This window comes from Herpailurus yagouaroundi, unplaced genomic scaffold (assembly GCF_014898765.1).
Source record: "Herpailurus yagouaroundi ecotype Mexico unplaced genomic scaffold, PumYag 193, whole genome shotgun sequence".
Taxonomy (NCBI): domain Eukaryota; kingdom Metazoa; phylum Chordata; class Mammalia; order Carnivora; family Felidae; genus Herpailurus; species Herpailurus yagouaroundi.
Window position 1 is genome coordinate 801,862 of NW_024412424.1, and position 23,456 is coordinate 825,317.

The 23,456-nt window shown below is 45.5% G+C and overlaps 2 protein-coding genes across 2 annotated transcripts; one reads left to right on the plus strand and one right to left on the minus strand.

Moving 5' to 3' along the window:
• Window positions 1–392: 392 nt before the first annotated feature.
• LOC121010939 (C-type lectin domain family 4 member G-like) lies at window positions 393–7,724 on the minus strand. Its single transcript, XM_040444788.1, has 7 exons — window positions 7,589–7,724; window positions 7,148–7,255; window positions 6,587–6,640; window positions 6,401–6,490; window positions 3,970–4,121; window positions 3,009–3,112; window positions 393–1,599 (listed from the first exon to the last, which is right to left on the minus strand). The coding sequence occupies exons 1-7, from the start codon at window positions 7,668–7,670 to the stop codon at window positions 1,461–1,463; spliced, it is 729 nt and encodes a 242-aa protein (XP_040300722.1). The 5' UTR covers window positions 7,671–7,724; the 3' UTR covers window positions 393–1,460.
• Window positions 7,725–19,087: 11,363 nt separating this feature from the next.
• Window positions 19,088–20,032, plus strand: LOC121011297 (olfactory receptor 2Z1-like). Its single transcript, XM_040445569.1, has one exon. The coding sequence runs from the start codon at window positions 19,088–19,090 to the stop codon at window positions 20,030–20,032; it is 945 nt and encodes a 314-aa protein (XP_040301503.1).
• Window positions 20,033–23,456: the final 3,424 nt, after the last annotated feature.

Consider the following 23,456-nt stretch of genomic DNA (forward strand, 5'->3'; position numbering starts at 1 on the left):
CTCACCTCCGTGGTCCTGGAAGAGAATCACATTTTATTTTTCTCTTCTTTGCAGCAGCGATACAGGCATGTATCTCATCCCCATACAGTTTCAGATTCTGACGAGAGAGATGGCAGGGACCAGACCAAATTGCTATTTTGGCCAATTCAAAATGAAACTTATTGGAGAACAATTATTCTGACAGACCTTAACTTTCTTGTGCCATGACTATCTAGCCATGAGTGACACACGTATAAGGAAGAGAGCCTGGGCCAGGTGCAGGGAATGGCCATGCCTAATCCTAATGCCTGATGCCTGCACTTTCTCACAGATCTTGGTCTCAAGAATCCAGGCTTACAAATGTGGAGGAAACTGACATAGGTTTTGGAATTAACAGAAATGGCAAGACACAGTTAAGGGATTGAAGGATTTTTTTTAATGGGTTAAGAATCCACTGCATTGTACAACATAAATCATAATCACAAAGTTAATAAAGGTCTCTGGTAGGAAAGCAAGAGTCAGACTCTTGAGTAGCCCATGCAGATGGTACCAGTTGATTTGGGCCCAGTGAAGGATGAGGAAATGTCCCACAGGAAGCCAGGGGCAGGGAGCATTCCAGGCAAAGAAAACTACAAGAGCAAACACATGGAGGTGTGAGGGGCGTGAAGAAAGGGAAGTGGCCAGATGGTGAAGGGGCTTTGGAGATGTCTTAGAACAATCTCACTGGGAACCAGAGAGGAGACTGGCCTGGAGGGAGATGCTGAAGAGGAAGATAGAGAGGCTGGCTGAGGTAATGGTAATGTTGAATGAATGTGAGGGACCCAATCACCCCGTATCCACAAGCTTTAGGCTTTTTGTGTTAGAAGAAAGCCCTAGATCTTGGGGTTTTATGAAATGGAACTTTGTCCCCTGTATCAGTCAGCATAAGTTCAGTATGCTGCGGTAACAACTGGTGACCTCAAAATCTTAGTGGCCAATAACCACAAAAAAATTCACTTCTTGGTCGTGTTTATGGGTCAGCAGAAGCTCTGCCTGAAGGGGGTCTTCTTCACTGCAGGACCATATTTGAAGGAGCTGTCCTTTCTAGGAAGAGGTGGTCTTCTGACAAGGGCAAACTGAAGATGGAAGAACCACACAAGGCTCTTAAGATTCCTGCTTAACGTGGCACATGTCAATTCCCATCACATTTCATTGGCTCAAGCAAGATCGTGGCCAAGCCTGGATTTAATGGAAGTTAAGAATTATCATTCTCCTGCAAGGATGGGCCCAGGACTGCTTCTGGAACATTCCACTCAGCAGAAATCGGGAAAGGAAATAAAGGGTGAGCAAGCCCAATGCCAAGAAAAGGACACTAGGCTTTGGAGAAATGTCCTCTATTGTTGCCTCTGTGAACTCAGAACCCAGAGAAGGCAGGGATAGGGCTTGAGGCTGTATATCAAGGGTTCTGCATCAGTCCCAGGAAGTGCAGTATAAGGGCTTGGTTAGCAGTTCTGTCGCCTCTCACAAATGAAAGCAAATCTCCCTGATTCACAAGAGAAGTTGCTCCAGTATCCATGGTTGTGTATCATCATGCAGGCGGGGGCAGCTCCATTATCATGTAGCTTCTTGGACTCCCAGTTACTGTCAAGAGATGCCCACAAATTCCTGAGTAGATGGGCCAGTGCCTGAGCCCCCTACCCTGCTCTCTATGAGTGAGGGTCTGGCCCTAAGGTTCTTGAGGCCCCAAGTGGGAATCATTTATTGAGCCCATCTTACAGTAGTCATCTGGTCAACCCCTTCCCATTTTTTTTTTTTTCCAAGTGGAGAGACTGAGCTCAAATGGGAGTAGCAACAGGAAACAGTCTTCAGGGGAGCTGGGAGTCTCCAAGTTCTGGGGCCACTTTCTCTGACTCCCTCATCTCGCTGACCCTCTCCCCTTCTCTGAGGTCCATTCACCTTGAAGCCAGATTCACCCTGTCCAACGTCTAGCTCTGCCACCTGTCATCTATGTGACCAGGGCAACAGTCTTAATATCCGAGCCACTGTTTTCCTCTTTTGCAAAATGGGAGCACATTCTGAGGACGTGATGACCAGTGCATGTAAGGTATATGGTAGGTGCTCAGGTGGCAGATGAGTTTGCCAAGGTGATTAATTATGCCCTGGGCCTGGACCCATCCAGAGCAGTTTGCCAGACAGGGAAGGGTGATGCTGGCAGATGGAAATGTCCAAAAGCAAAGAGTGTGAGAAGGCAGGTAACTGCCAGGAAGGTATAGTGGGTTCAGTGTTGTCCCCATTGAAAAGATATGCCCACATCCTAACCCCAGATATCTGTGAGTGCGACCTTACTTGGGAAAAGAGTCTTTGCAGATTAACTTAAGTGAAGGATGCTGAGAGGGGATCATCCTGGATTGACTGAGTGAGCCTCAATCCAACTATAAGTGTCCTTATAAGGGACGGAAGAGAGAAGACACAGGGGAGAGGAGAAGGGTATGTGACCACAGAGGCAGAGATTGGAGTGATGGGCCCATGAGCCAAGGAACAACTGAGCCACCAGAAGCTGGAAGAGGCAGGAAAAGATCCTCCCCTACAGGCATTGGAGGGAGTGTAGTCCTGCTGACATATTGGTTTGGGACTCTGGCCTCCATAACTGTGAGAGAATACGTTTCTGTTGTTTTCACCTCCCAGTTTGTGGCTCTTTGCTACAGCGACTACAGGAAACTCATACAGTTGGCAAAGGCTACATTATTATACTCCTGAATAGGCACATCCAAGGCTCTGAGAAGTCCTGCAACACAGGACCAGTTTGGCATTGAATCTGCTGTTTCTCAAGCATTTTAAATGGGAACACCATTCCCAGGTAATAAAATAACGATAGCTGCTATGATAGAAAGGGCTTGTGTTTTGGGAGTTGCTTCAGGTAAATAGTGAATGAATGACAGGGGAACATCCGGAGTGGTCATAAAATCGCGCTTTAAAAGCCCTGCCAGTCTCTTAGGGGAAGACTGTCTTGGGTGGTTAGGGACATCTGCATCACAGACAGGGAGACTCACGTGTAAGTGGGGGTTGAGCCATCCATCCACTTGTGGTTTCCTTTCTGGCCCTCTTTGAAGAGGCCTATCCAGGATGTCACCTGCTCAGTTGATGTCAGGAAGTCCTAGATGGGAGAAGGCACAGTGCGAGGTAAAATTCCATCAGAGCTGAAAGGACAGAGGTTGGAGTGTCCGGGGACCGGAGGAGGGCTAAGGTGTAGAGGGGATTTGGGGTGGGCAAGCAGACAGAGGCAGCCACGCACAGCACTTTCTATCCTGATGCGAACTCCAGACCTACTATGTGCATATTGTATGGCCTCAGACATTTAATCCACCCCTTGGTTTCTTCATCTGTATAATGGAAAGAACAGAATCTCCACTTCATAGCATATTCTCAAGATCAAAAGAATAGACTGTGTGAGGTATGTGCACCTAGAAAGAAGCAGTGGACAAAGATTGGTTGTGACTGTTTTTTAAGGTCAATGCATATCAGAGCAAGGTTTGATCTTAGGCTGTAGGAATAGCTCTGGCTGGAAACCCAGCTCAAAAGACACTCTTGATGCGTTTCTTCGGGCCAAGCCTTGTTTCTGGACCAGGAGAGCCAGATATTATTTAGATCCAGCCTCACACTTACAACCCTGATGCAGTGTGAAGTTCTGTGGTGAAGGTCTCTGATGATGTCATGAGAGAATATGGAGAAGGGATGTTTGTGTTGGGGTTTTGACAGGTGAGTAGGAGTTCTCCACACAGATAGCAAGAGTAAGGACCTACATGAATCAGAGCTTGGAGGCAGGACCTCAGTGCACAGGGTCCATTCCCCACATGGCACAGCAGTGAGCTTGGGTTGAAGCAAGATGAAGCAGGTCTTGAAGACCATACTAGGAGTATTGTGCTAGACCCCAAAGGGGACAGATATATGAACCCCCAAATTCTTTTATAATCCCTCTCCCAACCTGCTAAGATTCTACCTTCCGTTTCCCACCTGTTCTGCTCGGCTGTTGATGATAACCAGGTGAGCTTGCTTCTGGGCACAAGAATCATTAGCCTGGGTCCAGGTGAGGTTGTCCAGGGAGAAAAAGTAGCAGGAGCCCTGAAAGACCTTCCAGTCCAGGGGGCAAGGCTCACATGAGGATTCTGTGAGAATGGAGCCATTAGCCAAACTGGCATATCCAGTTTCCCATCCGGTGAAGGGGTGTGTCCCCCATCACCCCCTGGTCACATTCCCAATGGTCTCCACTTGAACACACCCAACAGTTGGAAGCTCACTACCTAGTAAGATGGCACCCCCCATTATTGAACCTCATCAGATGGAAATAGGAAAATGCTATAGATAGCCTATGAGATGGGGAAAAGGGACTCAAGGAACAGTGTGAATAATATCCTACTTTAGTGTAAAATAGAGGCACATAAGTTTTGACATTCCTCATTTGCTTAAAGAAACTCTAGAGCAGTGGTCTTCAGCCAGAAGTGATTCTTTCCCCAGGGGACAATGGCCAACACCTGGAGACCTTTTTTGGTTGTCATAACTGACAGAAGGTTACCCCATCAGGTGGGTCAAGGCCAGGGATGCTACATTACACAGGACAGTTTCCCCCCACTGGAAGAATGATTCAGCCCCAAACATCAATGGTGCACAGTTGAAGAAACTGTGCTCTGAAGAAAAACATATATAACTATACAATATAATTACAGTGGTTCCTGGGGGTTAGGTGGGAACTGAGCAGTGAGGGCTCAGGAGTGATACAGAGAATTCTCACTGCATCCATCTATATCCAGTTAGTGAACGCACACACACACACACACACACACACACACACAGTGGATCTTTGTTATTTGCAGACTCCATATTTGTAAATTCACCTACTTGTTAACATTGATTGGCAACCCCCAAATCAATACTTGTGAGGTTTTCCTTGTCACTCACAGACCTGCACAGAGTGGCAAAAAGCTGGAGTCAGACAGAATAAGGCAAGTTCTGCCTTGCTGTTTCTTTTCTCATACCATAAGCAAGTGCGCCTTTGGTGGGCCATTTCGTGTCATGCGCTTCATGTTTTTATGCCTTCTGTAGGCGATTTTGCTGTTTACAAAGGCCCTCAAGAGTCGTGCTAAAGCACTGTCAGTGTTCCTACATGCGCAAGAAGGCTGCGACGTGCCTTACAGAGAAAATGCGTGCGCATTAGGTAAGCTTCCTTCAGGCATGAGTTATAGTGCTGTTGGCCATGAGTTCAATGTTAGTGAAACAATATCTATTAAATATATTTAAACAGGTGAGCCTGGTGGCTCGGTCGGTTAAGCATCCGTCTCTTGATTTTGACTCAGGCCATGATCTCATAGTTCTTGGGATCGAGCCACAGGTCAGACTCAGTGTTGAAAGCACAGAGCCTGCTTGGGATTCTCTCTCTTCCTCTCTTTCTTTCTCAAAATAAATAAACTTTAGGGGTGCCTGGGTGGCTCAGTCGGTTAAGTGTCTGACTTTGGCTCAGGTCATGATCTCATAGTTGGAGGCCCCTGTCAGGCTCTGTGCTGGCAGTTCGGAGCCTGGAGCCTGCTTCAGATTCTGTGTCTCCTCTCTCTCTCTCTCTCTTTCTCTCTCTCTGCCCCTCCCCCACTCGCTCTCTGTCTCTCTCAAAAATAAATAAACATTAAAAATATTTTAATAAAAAAATAAAAATAAACTTTACATTTATACAGAAACACACAAAAACAAGGTTATGTATTGACCAGTTGACAAAATGTTATGACCAGGGGGTCAAGTAAAACTAATGCTGTTATTTCTGCAATGATTCAGTATTCGCCAATCCATCATTTGCAGGGACCACATAAAACATAGCTACATGAATAATAAGAACTAAATGTAGGTATACCGCATCTCATCCACTCACGCAAAAGTTATATAAAAAGTATGTAGCACCAAGAACACTCCCTCCAGCAGCATTCGATCCAGTAGTGTTTGCTTGGGGCTCAGAAATCTACACTGTGGCAAGTTCTCCAGGTACTTCTAACGTGCTGGTAAGGACTGACCACATTTTGTAACACACTAGTGTGGTTTTTGAGAGTGGAGGCTCCGGATCCTGACAGTCTGTCTTAAAGAAGATAGTGTTTATTTGCCCCCCCCCCCCCCACTTTACAGCTGAGGAAACTGAAGCTCAGAGTGGTTTAAATGGGCTGCCCAAGGTCATACACAACCACAAGCCTAGACCAGATCTGGCTGTCTCAAAAGTCTTGTTTTCCTGGGAGCCCTCCACTCTAAGTGTGATCTGATCATGTCACGTGAACTTTCTGAAAAGATCTAAGGAGCCATTGGCATCGGGGTGCCCCTCTGAGAGCCACTTGCCACAAGCCCCACCACTGTTATAGGTGCTGTGACAGGAGCACAACCCCTCCCTCTCCACCTCCCCTCCCTCACTCCTTACCATTGCCTGCCAGTACAGCCTTCATTTGCCGGAACATTTCACCCCGAATGAAGTCCAGGTCGTGCCTGGCATGCCCCAGTCCCTGCATCACTGGGAGGCCCAAAAAGAAAGGGCTGGTCAAGGTCTTGGCAGAGAGAGGAGATTTGGTGGAGAGGCAAGAGGCTGACCATGTTGAACCCCACTCACCTTTTTCATTCAGTTGAATGACTTCTTTCTGCACCTGCTGTGTCCTCTTCAAGACTGGGGAGAGGCGCAAGTAGGTGTTCTGGACCCCAGAACCTTCCTGGGGTCTCTCCCTGTTCCCCAAACCCCAAGGGGCCAAGACTTTCTCCTGTTCCCAGAGCAAGGCATTCTGGGGCTCTGAAATGCCCCACCCATTTTTCAGATGAGGAAACTGAGGCCCAGAGAGGTAAACGTCCTTGTCTAAAGCATCCAGCTAGTAAGCGGCAAGACAGGACCTTTGTCCAGGTGTATACTTTTTAGCAGGGAGGCTGGAGTTCGAGTCCAGTTGGGGGATGAGCTTTGGGAAGACACTCACCAACAACTCAGACTGACTTGGGCCCATGCAGGCCCCCCAGCCTGTTAGACTGGTTGGGGAGTGAGCTCCATTCTGTTGCCATTATGATCCCACTAGGGACAAAGACAGGCCACCCCTGCACCAGCCCTGCAGACCTGCCTTTGCAGGTTAGGAGCCAAGGTGCTTGCTTCCCTGTGGTCACCCTGTCCCCATTGGCCCAGATGCCTTACCTTTGGGCAGAACCACACAGAGGATAATGAGCATGAGAAGCAGGATCAGGGACACGGCCAGGCAGAGATATCTCCAGGTCTTATCCTTGGACGTCTGTCCCCATCGACCTGGGGGAAACCAGGTAAGCCTCCCTCTCCCCAAGGATATACACTCTCTCACCCCCTGAGATGCCTCAAACAGTCTTCAGGAAACTGCCTTATCCCCCGGGGTATTCTGGGTTCACTTCCTACCAGACGGGAGGACTTAGAAAGGGCTGGAAAAAGAAGGCTATCTCTCTAGTATAAGAAGTCACGGCGGTGACGGCGGATGGGCTGAAAAGGGGCTCAGGAAGACTCAAACCTGATATTCCCTTCCTCCAACCTGTGAGGGAATCGGGGCAACCCAGCACCCAGCTCTTCCTGACATGGAAAAGGGCCCCTGGTCCCAGCTCCCTGACTCACCAGTGTTCCCCGGCTGCGGGGGGAGTTTGGCTCTCAATGCGGTAATCTCATTGGGGTTTGGGAAGTTCCTGGCTTCAGCCATGGCTACAATTCACTCAGCTCTGAGATGCCCCTGCCCTGCAGGCTGTCGGGTGACTCTACCCGGTCCTGAGAAGGAAATACTCTCGTCCCCAACCCTCCCACATTTGTCTTCCTTCCTGGCTCAGTGTGGGGCCCCAAGATCTCTAGATGGCCTGTGATCAAGTAATCTGATGGGGGAAGGGACCTGGGCACCTGGGGCAGAGGTAGCAGGCACCGAGCTTCCCCTGCAAACTTGATCTCCGCCCAAGGTGGTTAAGACACAAAACAACCCAGAACTGGATCCAAATCCCTATACTCATACCGTCACCCCTCTCTGCTTCTAACAGCTTCGTGTAAACAGTCATCCTAGGTTTGCACATTAAGTGGTGGACATTTGGCCTTAGGAAATCACTTGTGTGACTCTTTTCTTGGCTACTGAGGCGGGTGTCACTTCCCAGCACCATTCATTCATTCATGCATTCATTCATGCATTCCTCTAGTTAGCTAGCTGATTAACTATTTATTATTTTAAAGTTGTAAAATGTTGAATATAATGCAATGACAAAGGGAGAAGGAGTTGGTATTTACTGACTGCCCTGTTTGTCAAATACGATGAAATGCCCTTTCCTTTTTTTTAGTTTATTTATTTTTGAGAGAGAGAGAGAGAGAGAGAGACAGAGCATGAGCCAGGGAGGGTCAGAGAGAGAGGGAGACACAGAATCTGAAGCAGGCTTCAAGCTCTGAGCTGACAGCACAGAGCCCAATGTGGTCCTAGAACTCATGAACCACGAGATCGTGACCTGAGCCAAAGTCAGATGCCCAACCGACTGAGCCACCCAGATGCCCCAAAATGCCCTTTCTTTATACATTCTATCCCATTTCATTTTCACAAAAAACTGTCCAAGATAGCGACTATTCAACACAGGGTAGATGAAAAGCTTGGCATGGTGAAAACTCAAGGCTAATAAAAAGCACAGCTGGGATGTAAATCAATCCTTTCTGACACCAAGCAGTTTTCCCCATCATTCTCTGCTGTGTTACCAACATCAGCATTATGCACTTGAAAGAAAGGAAAGAAAAGTTGCCTAGCCATCTATTTTGAGTTGAATGGTAACCCTCTACCCACCCCCCAAAACTTAGGTGTTAGAGCCCTAACCTCCGAGACCTCAGAATGGGACTTTATTTGGAAATAGGGTCGTTGCAGATGTAATCAGTTCAAAGGAAATCATATGAAGGGTAGTAGGGTGGGCCCCCTCATCCAACTTGGCAGGTGTCCTTATAAAACATGGGAACTAGTCCACAAGGAGAATACCATGTGAGGATAAAGGCAGAGGTCAAGGTGATGCTTCTACAAGGCAAGGAACACTGCAGATGGCCAGCATGCTACAAAAGCCAGGGGAGATGCTAGCAACAGATCCCAGATCCTTCCCTTACACCCCCCCCCCCCCCCCCCCCCCCCCCAGAAAGAACCAAACTGCTGATGCCTGGATCTGGAACTTTTATCCTCCCAAACTGTGAGACAATAAGCTTCTGTTGTTTGAGCCCCTCGGCGTGCCGTACTTTGTTACAAAAGCCCCAGGAAACTAACATACCACCTATTTTGCATATTGCATTGTAATCTTTAGCCACATGCATACGTATTTCACACAATTATGACCAAAGTGGTGTATGTCAGAGAGTTTCCTCATGCTTCTAGGCAATCCTGATAATTTTTTAAATAGGAAAAAGTGCTCACATTTATTGGTAATCGGGAAAAACACAAACCAAATGACAAGGGAATATTATTACATGCATATCAGATTGGGGCAAATCTTTAAGTCCGTCAGGAAGTGTTGCTGGAGATACGGAGCGACTGGAACATTCCTACACTGCTGGCGTGAGTGTAAATTGGTGCAGTAATTCGGGGCGCCTGGGTGGCTCAGTCGGTTGAGTGTCCAATTTCGGCTTAGGTCATGATCTCACAGTTCGTGAGTTCAAGCCCCGCGTGGGGCTCTGTGCTGACAGCTCGGAGCCTGGAGCCTGCTTCAGATTCTTTGTCTCCCTCTCTCTGCCCCTTCCCCGCTCATGCTCTGTCTCTCTCTGTCTCTCAAAGATGAATAAACATTAAAAAAAATTTTTTTTAAATGGTGCAGTAATTCTAGAAAACAGTTGAGCACAGACGTCAAAGCTGAGAACACACATATCCTTGGAGTTGCACTTGTAGGTGTATATCCAACACAGCTGTGTGCTTATTTGCACGGGGAGGTGTGTTCAAGAATGCTCATCACAATATTTTGTAATGGCCAAAATTGAGAATAATCAAATAGAATAGAAGAATAAGTTGCGGTATATCCATATGATGGAAAACCAGAAAACATAAATCAATGAAGATGAGCCAACAAGAGCTGTATACAGCAGCTTGGATGAGTCTTTCATATTTTATTCTGATGGAAAAAAAAACCCACACAAGATTACATAAATTATCTCCTCAGAAACTAAAGCAATTATTCAAAAACAATTTGTGCAACCCACTCTCAAATGGAAGAGCAATGAAGAGTATATGTGAGGTAGGTAGATGATAGATGATAGATAAATAGATGGATAGATAGATAGACACATGGACGGATAGATAGATAGACGGATAGATAGATAGATAGCTCTGTAAAGTAAATATATCACAGAGTTGATAAATGGTGAAGCTAGACGAAGGGCACACAGGTTCATTGGGCTATTCCTACAACCTTTCTGTAGATCTAAATGTTTTCAATTTGATGGGGCGCCTGGGTGGCTCAGTTGGTTAAGCGTCTGACTTCAGCTCAGGTCATGATCTCATGTTTTGTGGGTATGAGCCCCGTGTTGAGCTCTATGCTGACAGCTCAGAGCCTGGACCCTGCTTTAAATTCTGAGTCTCCCTCTCTCTCTGTCCCTCCTCTGCTCGCACTCTGTCCCTCCTCTGCTCGCACTCTGTCTCTCAAAAATGAATAAACGTTAAAAAAATAAATACAGGGGTGCCTGGGTGGCGCAGTCGGTTAGGCGTCCGACTTCAGCCAGGTCACCATCTCGCGGTCCGTGAGTTCGAGCCCCGCGTCGGGCTCCGGGCTGATGGCTCAGAGCCTGGAGCCTGTTTCCGATTCTGTGCCTCCCTCTCTCTCTGCCCCTCCCCCGTTCATGCTCTGTCTCTCTCTGTCCCAAAAATAAATAAACGTTGACAAAAAAAAATTTTTTTTAATAATAAATAAATAAATAAATACATTTTTTCAATTTGAAATTTGTGGAGAAAAAGTTCAAAAATGTGAAACACTAATATTCTTAGCAGTTTTACTTTTAATAGCCTCAAGGCTGAAATAACTGAAATGTCATCAATTTGTGAATGGAAAAGCAAATCATAATATCCGCACAATGGAACACCCCTGAGCGATGTAAAAGGAGTGAATTCCTGACCCATGCAACAACATGAATGATTCTTTTTTTTTTTTAATGTTTTTATTTATTTTTGAGACAGAGAGAGACAGAGCATGAACGGGGGAGGGTCAGAGAGAAGGAGACACAGAATCTGAAACAGGCCCCAGGCTCTGAGCTGTCAGCACAGAGCCCAACGCGGGGCTCGAACTCACGGACCACGAGATCATGACCTGAGCCGAAGTTGGCCGCTTAGCCGACTGAGCCACCCAGGTGCCACCATGAATGATTCTTAAAAGCATGTTGAGGGGCACCTGGGTGGCTCAGTCGGTTGAGTATCTGACTCTTGATTTCGGCTCAGGTCATGATCCCAGGGTTGTAGGATCCACAACCTTCCACACTGAGCATGAAGCCTGCTTCAGATTCTCTCTCTCTCCTTCTGCCCTTCTCCCCCGCTCAAACACACTCTCTCTCTAAAGTACATACATACATACATACACACACACATACAAGCAAGCCTGTTGAATGAAGCCAGACCAAAAATACTAGCTTACTATAGGTCTCATCTATACAGAGCTACCTATAACAAGAGAAAATAGAATATAGTTGTCTGGAAATATGGAAACATTCTATATCTTGATTGTGGTGAAGGTTCTGTGCCAAACTCATCAAAATATATAACTTAAGGGGGCGCCTGGGTGGGTCAGTGGATTTAGCATCCGACTCTTGATCTCGGCTCAGGTCATGATCCCAGAGTTGTGAGATCAAGCACTGTCAGTGCAAAGCCTACTTGGTATTCTCTCTCTCTCCCTCTGCCCCTAACCCTAACCTATACATACATGTATATATATGTATATATCTTAAGATGAGGTCATTTTAAGTAAACTATACATCAATAGAGTTGGGTTTTTTTTTATTTTTAATGTTTTTATTTATTTTTTGAGAGAGAGAAAGAGACAGAGCATGAGTAGGGGAGGGGCAGAGAGAGAGGGAGACACAGAATCCAAAGCAGGTTCCAGGCTCTGACCCGTCAGCACAGAGCCTGATGTGGGGCTCGAACTCACGGACCACGAGATCATGACCTGAGCTGAAGTCGGAGGCCCAACCGACTGAGACACCCAGGCGCCCCTAAGAGTTATTTTTTTTTTTAATTTTTTTTTTCAACGTTTATTTATTTTGGGGACAGAGAGAGACAGAGCATGAACGGGGGAGGGGCAGAGAGAGAGGGAGACACAGAATCGGAAACAGGCTCCAGGCTCTGAGCCATCAGCCCAGAGCCTGACGCAGGGCTCGAACTCACGGACCGCGAGATCGTGACCTGGCTGAAGTCGGCCGCTTAACCGACTGTGCCACCCAGGCGCCCCGAGTTATTTTTTTTTTAATGGCAAAACTAAACTATATTGTTTAGGGGTGTATATATACATGGGTAGAAAACTGTAAAGAAAATCAGTACATGATTATCAGAAATTCAGGATACTGGGTAAGTCTGGAGAACTAACCCATGTGATGAGAGAGAAACATGTGGGGGCCTCTGGGTCTGGCAAGAGCACCTTTTACTGCACTTGGGTTGTAAATGTGGGAACATTTATCATATAACCATCCACTGTGCATGTTTGTTTATACATCTTGTGTATATGCATTATGTTTCATAATGAAGGTTTAAAAATGTTGTAAAAAGGGATACAAAAATACTTTGCAAAGTTAAACTGCTATATGGTTGCTAATGGAATGAGGGACTTTTATAGTCCTCTTGCTTTTTGTGATTAAGCGTTAAAAAAAAAAAAAAAGATGGCTTTTTCAGTTTGGAGATCCATCTATCAGAACGGTATTTTCTGAGGACCTATTTTAGAGGTCAGCACAATAACACTGTCTTACTCATACACTACACAGTTGGCTCCTATGTAACCACAAAGTCAGAACATTTTTATGTCTGGTATTGAGCAATGCTGCCTTCTAAACGATTCCCATAAATTCTGTTTCCACCGTCCTGGAGAGAAATTATTCAAGGAAGGTCAAGGATAAGGACAGAGCCTTCCTATACCTGGATTCACTGTCTGGGAACTTGGAAGTGTTGGAGAAACAAAAATCAAAACCCAAAGAACATGCCAATTCCTAAATACAGAATTAGCTCAGTTTACTATTGAACAAAGAAAAGGCCCAGAACGCCTGCGGGTAGCCTGTAATTGGTTACAAAGATGTAAGTGTTCAGCTCTATTTACAAGGAGCTAAAACCACAGTTGACACGCATCACCTTTTAGTAAACAGTCAGCAGTTACTGGATTTGCATTGGTATTTTGTATTAGTCGTGACTTTTTATTTTCTGATGTGTTGACAGCTGGGGTCTTGCTGATCCTGGAGAGACTAGACAATTTCTAAAGATAGCAAACAACTCATCTGGGAGCATATGTTTCATATGCACATCAACCAATCCAAAAAAGCCCATAAACGCCCAACTACCTCCTTTATCTATATACAAATTGCATAACTTATATAAAGTTTATGTAACTATTTATAAATATTCATATATTTATTTTATATGTATAAAGTATTTATAAGTACATTTTAAGTTTATATTCATACATTTATATTTAATATTAATCAAATATTTCTCAAAAGTCATCATATATGCTGTCCAAGAAACACTCAACAGATTCCAGACCATGCATACCTACCTCCAGTTATGGGGCCTTCTTGCTCAACCAAGTTAAAACCAGAAAGAGACAAGACGGCTTAACTCACACACTAAAACCCATTATGCTTATTTCTTATCGCACTTTCTCTAGGCATTGAGGAAGGTGTTTTGCAATGACCAGAACATTCCAACTGCCAGACCAGAAAAGCCCACACCCCACGCTTCCCCTTTCCTGCCTGAGATCCTCAGATCCAGATCCTCAGATCCACAGACCCAGCCCCATCCCCCTCCACACCCTGATCATGTGCTCTCTGTCTGCTCTCTGCCTGCTTTCCTGCAGCAAACCAACCCCTCAACCTCTCCTTATAAAAATCTAGGACTCCTGGGGCACCTGGGTGGCTCAGTCGATTAAGCATCTGACTTTAGCTCAGGTCATGATCTCACCGTGCGTGAGTTTGAGCGGCGTCAGGCTGTGTGCTGACAGCTCAGAGCCTGGAGCCTGCTTCAGATTCTGTGTCTCCCTCTCTCTCTGCCCCTCCCCCACTTGTGCTCTGTCTCTCTCTCAAAAGTAAATAAACGTTAAAAAAAAATCTAGGTCTCCTTCTTGTGGGCACGGAGGTTGCCACCTGCCCCAGCCGGCAGCACCCAAAATAAATCCCCCCTTCTCTTCCAAACAAACCCTCCTCTCTTGAATTATTGGAGGCAGGAGGGAGTGGGGTGGGGGGTGGAAGGAGGTGGGAGTGGGGGGTTGAAGGGGAGCGGGGGTGAGGGTGCACTGTTGGCCTGGGCAGTGTCCTCCCATTCATTTCCTGACTTACAGACTATGATTGATCATTCGGTAACAGCGCCTGCCTTCTTTGACTGCAATGCAAATATGCATTCTGTGAGTGCCCTCAGAGAGACGGGAATTACTCTAGAATAGGTAGAATAACTGGGGGCTATTTCCTGGTTATTCTTCTAACATCACAGCTTCATTATTTCGCTCTAAAAAATTCTCTAAAAATCAGAAATGTTAATTTTGTGTGTGTTCATGTTCATGTGTATCCATGCTTTAAAAAAGGCGGGGGGAGGGGGGATTCCCACATCCCCTCTCTCACAAGGGGACACATAAAGACTTCTGAATTATCAGACACTATTGTTGGCCTTTAGATTCTTTGGAGAGTTCAGTTATCTCCCACAGTGCTTCCCACCTTCCTGGAATGGAGGGTTGGGCAAATGTATCTCCTGGCATAATTTCAGTCTCAAGGGCTCTAGCTCCCATGGCTATTAATTTTCTCTCTCTCTCTCTCTCTCTGACAAAAGGAGATAAAAAGAAGCTTTCTGATGTAACACAGTCCCCCAGGGCCTCTATCCTCAGACAATTTTGTCAGTCACCCCGTAGACCAAGGCAAGATTAATTAATCAAAGGATTAATTTAATGCTGGATTCTGGGGAGGTTTTATCAAGAAAGCATCCCAGTATAAGAAGTGAAATATTTGTGAGGGCCTAGAGGGGGGTCTTTCAGACCCTGGCAAGTAGAAGTGAGAGCCTGGAACCCCACTGCTTGTGGAGGTTTCTGGAGAGTAGGCATGGTTAGAGAGGAGATATTGAGGGCAAGAAAGAGCCTCAGAAGTTTGTAGTTTTATATTCATTTTTATGATGGTGCAGAATTTGAGTGTATGCAGGCATTTGCAGGGACAGGGATTGTATTTGCCTCTTTATCTTCCCCGGCTCACAGGTGAGCATCTTACCATCTGTTTTATCTCAATCCGTCAGCACTGCCAAGAGCCTGAGAGTGCCAGACCCTGGGATGTGGGGGTGGGGTGTCTATTTTAATGTCCACACATGAACTTTCATAGAAGCTGCCCTCTGTCTGATGGAGGGAGGGCTCAGCCACGCTTCCTCATAGGGGGGTGATGGTGTGAAGGTTTTACTGGCAACAGGGAGTCCACTAACTCCAGGGCCTCTTCTCTCACTTTTCATTTCAGCAAAGGGCATCAGGTCTGAAATGCAAACAATAATGAGGAAAAGGTAAGAAGGAAGGAGTTTAAAAGTCAGCTCAAAAAACTGGTTGGAGAGGTGCCTGGCTGGCTCAGCAGGTAGAGCATCCAACTCTTGATCTCGAGGTTGTGAGTCCAAGCCCCACCTTGGGTGTAGAGCTTACTTAAGAAAAAAAGACTGGCTGGAGTTGGAGAGACTCTTGATCCTAAGATATGAGGGAGCTGGCTGACTTAGAACAAGGAGACAACACACCCAAAGCCAAGATTGGTTCCTGTCCCGTGCTTCCTGCTGCCTGGCTGGGGAAGGTGGGTTGAGTGGAAGGAAGTACCCTGTCCTGAAGGAAGAATGTGCACAAAGCCCAAGGCAAACAAACCATGATAGAGGGGCTCACAGTCCTGTTGGAGAAGCTGCTTACAGGAGCTCCCAGAAGCCAGAATGGGAGAGTGTGCTGCTCTGTGGACATAGCATTAGCAAAGAGACCACTTGGAAATTCTGGAAGGGAAAGTGAGGTCAGGGAAACAGTGTTGAGGGTGAAGGAAGGAAGGGAGCCTTTACTGGGTAAGACATTGGGGAGATAATCATGTAGTCTTCAGAGGTAGAGGATCCAAGGTACCAGGGCAAATGGTACTGAGTTCACATCACGCTCCAGACCAATTGACACTTCTTGGAGGTAAGCCAGAGTTGATCTGCATGGTTTCTCAAGGTGAAGAGTAGGGGACTGTTGACCAATCTGCTGAAAGGACCACTGTGCCAAAGCCAGGTGAGTGAGTGGGAGAGCTCCAGGGCAAGAGTATCCAAGACCATGGACCCACAGCTGGTGAGGTCCTGGCTCCTGCCCCAGGCCACACAGGTAGATAATTCTCCAACAGAAGAGAAGAACATAGCATGACTGGAGCAGGAATGCCAAGGGTTTACCTAGAGAAGCAGGACCTGAACAATCCATTATTTTTTGTTAGAAAGTAGGATGTGAAGAAAAAACATAGGAACCCTGGAATCGCACCAGCTGTTGTTTAAAAGTTGATTCTACCACTTGTTTGCTGGGTGACCTTGGATTGGTGTATGAGTGTGCGGGGGTCACAAACTGGGTGGTCTAAAGCAAGACGTGTTCTCTCACAGTTCTGGAGACCAGATGTCCGAACTCAAGGTGTTGACAGGATTGATTCCTTCTGGGGGTTCTTTTTTTTTTTTAATTTTTTTTTTTAACGTTTATTTATCTTTGAGACAGAGAGAGACAGAGCATGAACGGGGGAGGGTCAGAGAGAGAGGGAGACACAGAATCTGAAACAGGCTCCAGGCTCTGAGCTGTCAGCCCAGAGCCCGACGCGAGGCTCGAACTCACGGACCACGAGATCATGACCTGAGCCAAAGTCGGCCACCCAATCGACCAAGCCACCCAGGTGCCCCCCTTCTGGGGGTTCTGAGGGGCAATCTGTCCCATGGCTCTTTTCTAGATTCTGACATCTCTGGCAAACTTTGATGCTCCTTGTCTTTTATCTGGGGCAGTTCAATCTCTGCTTCCATCTCCACACGCCCACCTTCCCTGTGCCCGCTCTTAGAGGACACCCTGAATCCAGGATGATTTAGGCTCAAGATGCTTAACAGTTACATCTGCAAAGACCCTCTTTCCAAATAGGGACACATTCCGAGGTTCCAAGGGGACATGAATTTGAGAGAAACATTATTCAACCTAATATACTCAGCTATTGCCCTTCTTTGAATCCCTGATCCTTCACCTATACAAGGCAGATGATAATACCTACCAGCAAGATTAAATTTAAAAAATGCTTGTAACATACCTAAAATGATCTGGCCCAAAATGTCACTAGTGTCAATGTTGAGAAACCCTCAACTGAAACCCATCAGCCTTTCTCTGACCTTAGCAGGGTGTCTGATGCATAGTAAATGCTTAAAAGGAATTAACTTCCTTTTCTTCCCTTTGGTGTATGGGTTGAGGGGGAGATATGGGTGAAATGAGAAGAGCTAAGTACGCTGTCCACTTGCAAATCCTTTGACAAGGTCCAGAGGGACTATTTGGCTATGAATTTGCCCCAAGGAATAATGATTAAAAGAACAAACCCTTCTCTATACACAGTCATGGAAACAGTGCAGTTCTCCAAGGATTTCAGTTGGGACTAGTCTTATTAATATTTCCTTTAAAATGTATCTGGAAATTCAACTTCACAGATTAATCTCTAGGCACGCATGGGACACGAAGCTCATCCCTGTTGGATAACCAAGACAATGGACTCAAGAGATCTCCCAGAGGCTCAGCTCCAGGTCAGAGAAGAGTTGATGGATATCAGTTGAAGGGTTTCTCGACCTTGGCACCATTGAAATTTGAGACCAAACAATTCTTTGTGGTGGGGGCCATCCTGTGCCTTATAGGATATTCAGTAGCATCTCTAACCTCTACCCACTAGATCCATTAGCACTCTGTCATGGCAATCAGAAATATCTCCAGACATTGCCAATGCCCTCTGGACAGGAAAGAGGGCTAAATTACCTCTGGTTGAGAACCACTGACTTAGGGTAAGGACAGGGAAATTGTCATTTCAAGAGAGCATGACTGAGAATAAACTTGATCAGTTTTTGCCATGCAACTGGACAAGAATTATACTGTTGAATAACATCAACAAAAAGAGCTAATATTTATTGAACAGTACTACTATATCCCAGACATTGAGCTAAGCACCAGGCATACATTGCCCAACTATAGCTGAATTTTTTTAATGTTTACATTTCCTTTACGATATGAGTAATAGTTGTGAACTGAAATCAAGAAATTACCACATGGTTGTCATTGTGCTGAGCTCTTTAATTCACTATCTCATTTGACACTCAGAGCTACTCTTACGAAGAGGTGTTATTTATCTCCATAGGCGGATGGGGAAACTGACTCCCAGAAAGGTTAAATAACTTGTCCAAAGTCACAAAGCTGGGACACAGCTGAGTTGGCATCTGAATCTTGCTCTAGCCCAGAATATATTCTTTTAACTATATTCCAAACAATCCAAACACACTACATTCCTTCTCCAGCCTCATCATCTCCTATTATCTTTGGCAAAGTCTCCCTAGTTGACATCTAATCTCTTTGGAATACAACCTCTGCTTTGGCTCCAGGACATCTGGGATGGGCATATTCCAATATGGCACTGGGATTGACTTGGACTCCTTAGGTTGGGGATAGAGAGTTTAACTGCAAGTACAGGTGGATAGGGCTTGCCTGGAGGGTAAAGGCAAGACTTTGCTATTCCCTACCTCCTGACCAAAGCATATATAATGAATCAATTATTTTTTTTCTTACTGAGACTGTGTTCTTCATCCTTCTTGAGACTCCAGAGCAACCCTTACCAAACAATTCTATTTGGCATGCAAGACAAAACTACTACCCACTGAGACTCCTTCCAAATATCCCCTTCTTCCTGCAGATGGGTGATGCCTCCTGGAGGATGGGGGAATCAAATCAGTCAGTGACCTCAGACTTCACTCTCATGGGGCTCTTGAGCCACTCGGGGCCACATCTGGTCCTATTCTCCCTTGTGGCTGTCATATTCACTATGGGCCTTCTGGGAAATTCCATCCTGCTCTTCCTGATCCGCACAGACTCCAGGCTCCACACGCCCATGTACTTCCTGCTCAGTCAACTCTCCTTATTGGATGTTGGCTTTCTACTGGTCACCATCCCCAAGATGGCAGCCAACTTCCTGCAGGGAGTGGGTTCCATCTCCTTTGGGGGTTGTGCAGCTCAGATGTTCTTCCTGATGCTGATGGGCGTCTCTGAGGGTGTCCTGCTATCCCTCATGTCTTACGACCGCTATGTTGCCGTGTGCCACCCCCTGCATTATCCTGTACTCATGAGACGTCAGGTCTGCCTGCTCGTGGTGGGCACCTCCTGGTTGTCAGGTGTGCTCGTGGCCTCCATCCAGACCTCCATCACCCTGCACTTCCCCTACTGTGCCTCACACACTGTGGATCACTTCTTCTGTGAGCTACCGGCTCTGCTGAAGCTCTCTTGTGCAGACACCTCTGCTTATGAGTTGTCGCTGTCCATCTCAGGAGTGCTGATCTTGCTTCTGCCCCTGTCACTCATCACCACCTCCTACAGCCATGTGTTGAGGGCCGTTCTCTGCATGCACTCAGCAGAGACCCGACACAAGGCCTACACCACCTGTTCCTCTCACATCACTGTTGTGGGGCTCTTTTATGGGGCAGACATGTTCATGTACATGGTTCCAGGCACCTACCACAGCCCACAGCAGGACAATGTGGTCTCCCTCTTCTATAGCCTTGTCACCCCCACACTCAACCCCCTCATCTATAGCCTGAGAAACAGAGAGGTTCGAATGGCTTTGGTCAAGGTTCTTGGCAGAACTGGCTTTATGTCAAAGAGATGACCTCATGGAGGATTCTGGGTTGTTTCTGGGACCCTCCCTTACAGCTGAGGCCTATCCTTCATTTACAATTCATGTGGTGCAAGGTAACTATATCCAACTCCCTTTTCTCCTCCAAGAGTTGCTTTTTCTCTTGGGGATTTATAGAAAACAAGAACCCAATCGCTTAAATAAGAGGAGGAGTTGTTTGTTTGTTTGTTTGTTTGTTTGTTTTCAGTGTTAAACAGAAGGAGATTTTACTGAAATAATGTTAACCCAACAGCTTGTGGATATTTTGGTCACCTGTTATTGTTATGGCTTACACCCTATTCTTATACATTTTTGCAGAGTGAGTGATGGGTCTGGGATCCCATCTCTGAAATCCGAGTAAGCCGTGTTGGTTCTCAGTGGTATCTTTGTTCAAGTCATATTTTTAGGTTTCACTGAAATGGAAGACTGTCACTCACGATGACCCTGGTTGGACAGTCCAAGCATGTGTTATATTTACTATCTCAATTATTATGAAGCGGTTGTAAGATGGTGAAGACCACTCTTATCTGAATGCCCAGGCCTTCTAAGATTGGATGCTGCCATTTTTAAACTTTTGTTGTCATCACCATTGACTACAAGAGTTAAGATTACTCAATTAAGGATTTCCAGAAGAATGATACATCCCTACTCTTTGTCTTTGCAGAGATATGTACCTAATGTATCTTTGGGTTAAGAATCAGAGCTGTTATGCATACCAAGGCTGAGTTGACACGTTATCTTAAGCATTTTGAATGATGGGTGTCAATCTATGTGTGTGGAGGTATTGTGTGTGTCGAGGAAAGGAGTTATTGAGTGAGGGCTTTTAAGTATTTGAACTATGTCATCAAGCCCACATTTAAGCCCAAGTTCCATTTTCAGAGCTCTCTTGGACCAGTGAACATAGGTATCAGGGATGATACCTGTAGAATACTATACTATTTGTAGTACACAATATTGCAATATACTATCACAATTTGACTACAGTATAGTATCAGAGTAGTATAGTATGGTATTAGAGATAACCTATACTGGGATTTATGTGGGTGATAAACTTTTATTTATAAAGCCAACAGGGTTTCTATTGTCACAGCATATACCCTCAACAACCCTCTGAGTCCATACTATTATTGTCTTATGTATAGATAAAGAAACTGAAACATGGGGAGTTTAAGTAACATACCCAAGATAACCCAGGTAGGAAGTTGCTAGGATTCTTTTTTAAATTTACATCCAAGTTAGTTGGCATATAGTGCAATGATTTCAGGAGTAGTTTCCAGGGATTCATCCCCTATGTATAACACCCAGTGCTCATCCCAACAAGTGCTTTGATTAATGCCCCTGGCCCATTTAGCCCATCCCCCCACCAACAACCCTTCCAGCAACCCTCAGTTTGTTCTCCATATTTAGGGAGCTGGGATTCTAACCCAGGCTGCCCGAGTCTGTGTTCAACATATCACAGTGCTTCCAACTGGCAAATGGCTCCTGAAGACTAGAAAGGAAATTGTAAAAATCAAGGCAAGGAAATACAGCTTTCTGGTGAGAATTCTCTTGTCTCCTACTGGCCACAGTCATCCTTGGGCTGATCACTGTGAGGTCATAGGTGAAATGAAGGTCAGGAGACATGAGTGGAAGTTCCTTATAATGGTTTTCTACTCTCAGGACTGGGCAGGTGAGTGGGGTGGGGAGGGCATGTTTTGTGCAGTTTTACAAACCAGCGAGAATAAGCTGGCCAGGATCTTGAGTCTTCTCTATTGCTCTTCTCTTTAATTTCTACCCCCGCTCTTCCCAGACCCAGTAAAGCTTCCCTGAAGTTACAAAAAACAGACTGGATGTGTGTATATTTCTCCCCAAATTTGAGATACTTTTAAAGAAATATTCGATTGTAGAGACGCTTGGGTGGCTCAGTCAGTTAAGTGTCTGACTTTGGCTCAGGGCATGATCTCACGGTTCGTGAGTTCGAACCCCACGTCGGGCTTTGTGCTGACACCTTGGAGCCTGGAGCCTGCTTCGGATTCTGTGTCTCCCTCTCTCTGTGCTCCTCCCCTGCTCACACTCTGTCTCTCTCTCTCCCTCAAAAATAACCAAACACTAAAACAATTTTAAGAAATATTTCATTGTACTCAATACAACAAAGGTAATATGGAAAAGAGTAAGGTTCTGTGAGGCTGATTAGTTTTATTTCTTAGACTTTCATGAACATTAGCATGAGAGGCTTTAAGCAAGTTCAGTGGGGGAAATGGTGCCAGGCCTGGGTCGGGCTCTTCCTCTGCCTTCACCTACACCACTGATCTTGTCGGAAGAACTGAGTCTCTCACTTCCTCTCAATCTCATCACACCCAGCTGTTATCTCTAAGAGATGAGTGGCTTCCTCATAAAGTACACACATTTTTTAAATAGACATTGCCAAATTACTGTGCAAAGATTGCCACCCACACAGGAGACTGGTCATTTCCCCAACTATGTCAACAACATTTTGGACGATAAAACTTCAAGATGTGGCCAATTTCTTGGAGGAAAATTCTATGTCTTGGTTGGTGTACTTTCAATCTCCTTGATTTCTAGTGAGAGTGAGAATCTTTTCCTAAGTTTATTGGCCATTTAAGTTTCCTTGGCTATGTATCTCTTCTAAAAGTATGGAAAGCAAATTGTGAAAATATTAATCATAAGAAAGGTGGAGTGTCTGTATCAATATCAGGAAAAAAACAGACTTGAAAGCAAGAAGAATTACCAGAGATAAAGAAGGACATTTCAGGGGCACATGTACCCCAATGTCTATAGCAGCGCTTTCAACAATAGCCAAATTATGGAAATAGCCCAAATGTCCATCGATGGATGAATGGATAAAGAACATGTGGTTTATATATACAATGGAGTACTACTCAGTGATGAAAAAGAACGAAATCCTGCCATTTCCAACAATGTGGATGGAACTGGAGGGTATTATGCTAAATGAAATAAGTCAGTCAGAGAAAGACAGATATCATATGATTTCACTCATATGTGGACATTGAGAAACTTAATAGAAGAGCATGGGGGAAGGGAAAGACAAAAACATATACAGTTACAAAGAGGGAGGCAAACCATAAGAGACTCTTAAATACAGAGGACAAACTGAGGGTTGCTGGAAGGGAGGTGGATGGGGGGTGGGCTAAATGGGTGATGGGCATTGAGGAGGACACTTGTTGGGATGAGCACTGGGTGTTATATGTAAGTGATGAATCATGGGAATCTACTCCTGAAGCTAAGAGCACACCGTATACACTATATGTTAGCTAACTTGACAATAAATTATATATTTAAAACAAGGATACATCATAATGAGAAAAGGGTCGATTCATCAAGAAGATATAAATATAGATGTTATGGAGGAATTCCTTCCTCATCCCCATTCACGGTGAAACCCTCTTCCATGATGTGT

What these genes read in the sequence shown, in the direction of transcription:
- LOC121010939 (XM_040444788.1), bottom strand. Translation starts at nt 7,670, where the DNA reads ATGGCTGAAGCCAGGAACTTCCCAAACCCCAATGAGATTACCGCATTG. An exon ending in CTGTGTGGTTCTGCCCAAAG is followed by an intron (nt 6,641 to 7,147) that starts GTAAGGCATCTG and finishes GCCTCTCCCCAG; the next exon opens with TCTTGAAGAGGACACAGCAG. An exon ending in GGCTGTACTGGCAGGCAATG is followed by an intron (nt 4,122 to 6,400) that starts GTAAGGAGTGAG and finishes CCATTCTCACAG; the next exon opens with AATCCTCATGTGAGCCTTGC.
- LOC121011297 (XM_040445569.1), top strand. Translation starts at nt 19,088, where the DNA reads ATGGGGGAATCAAATCAGTCAGTGACCTCAGACTTCACTCTCATGGGG.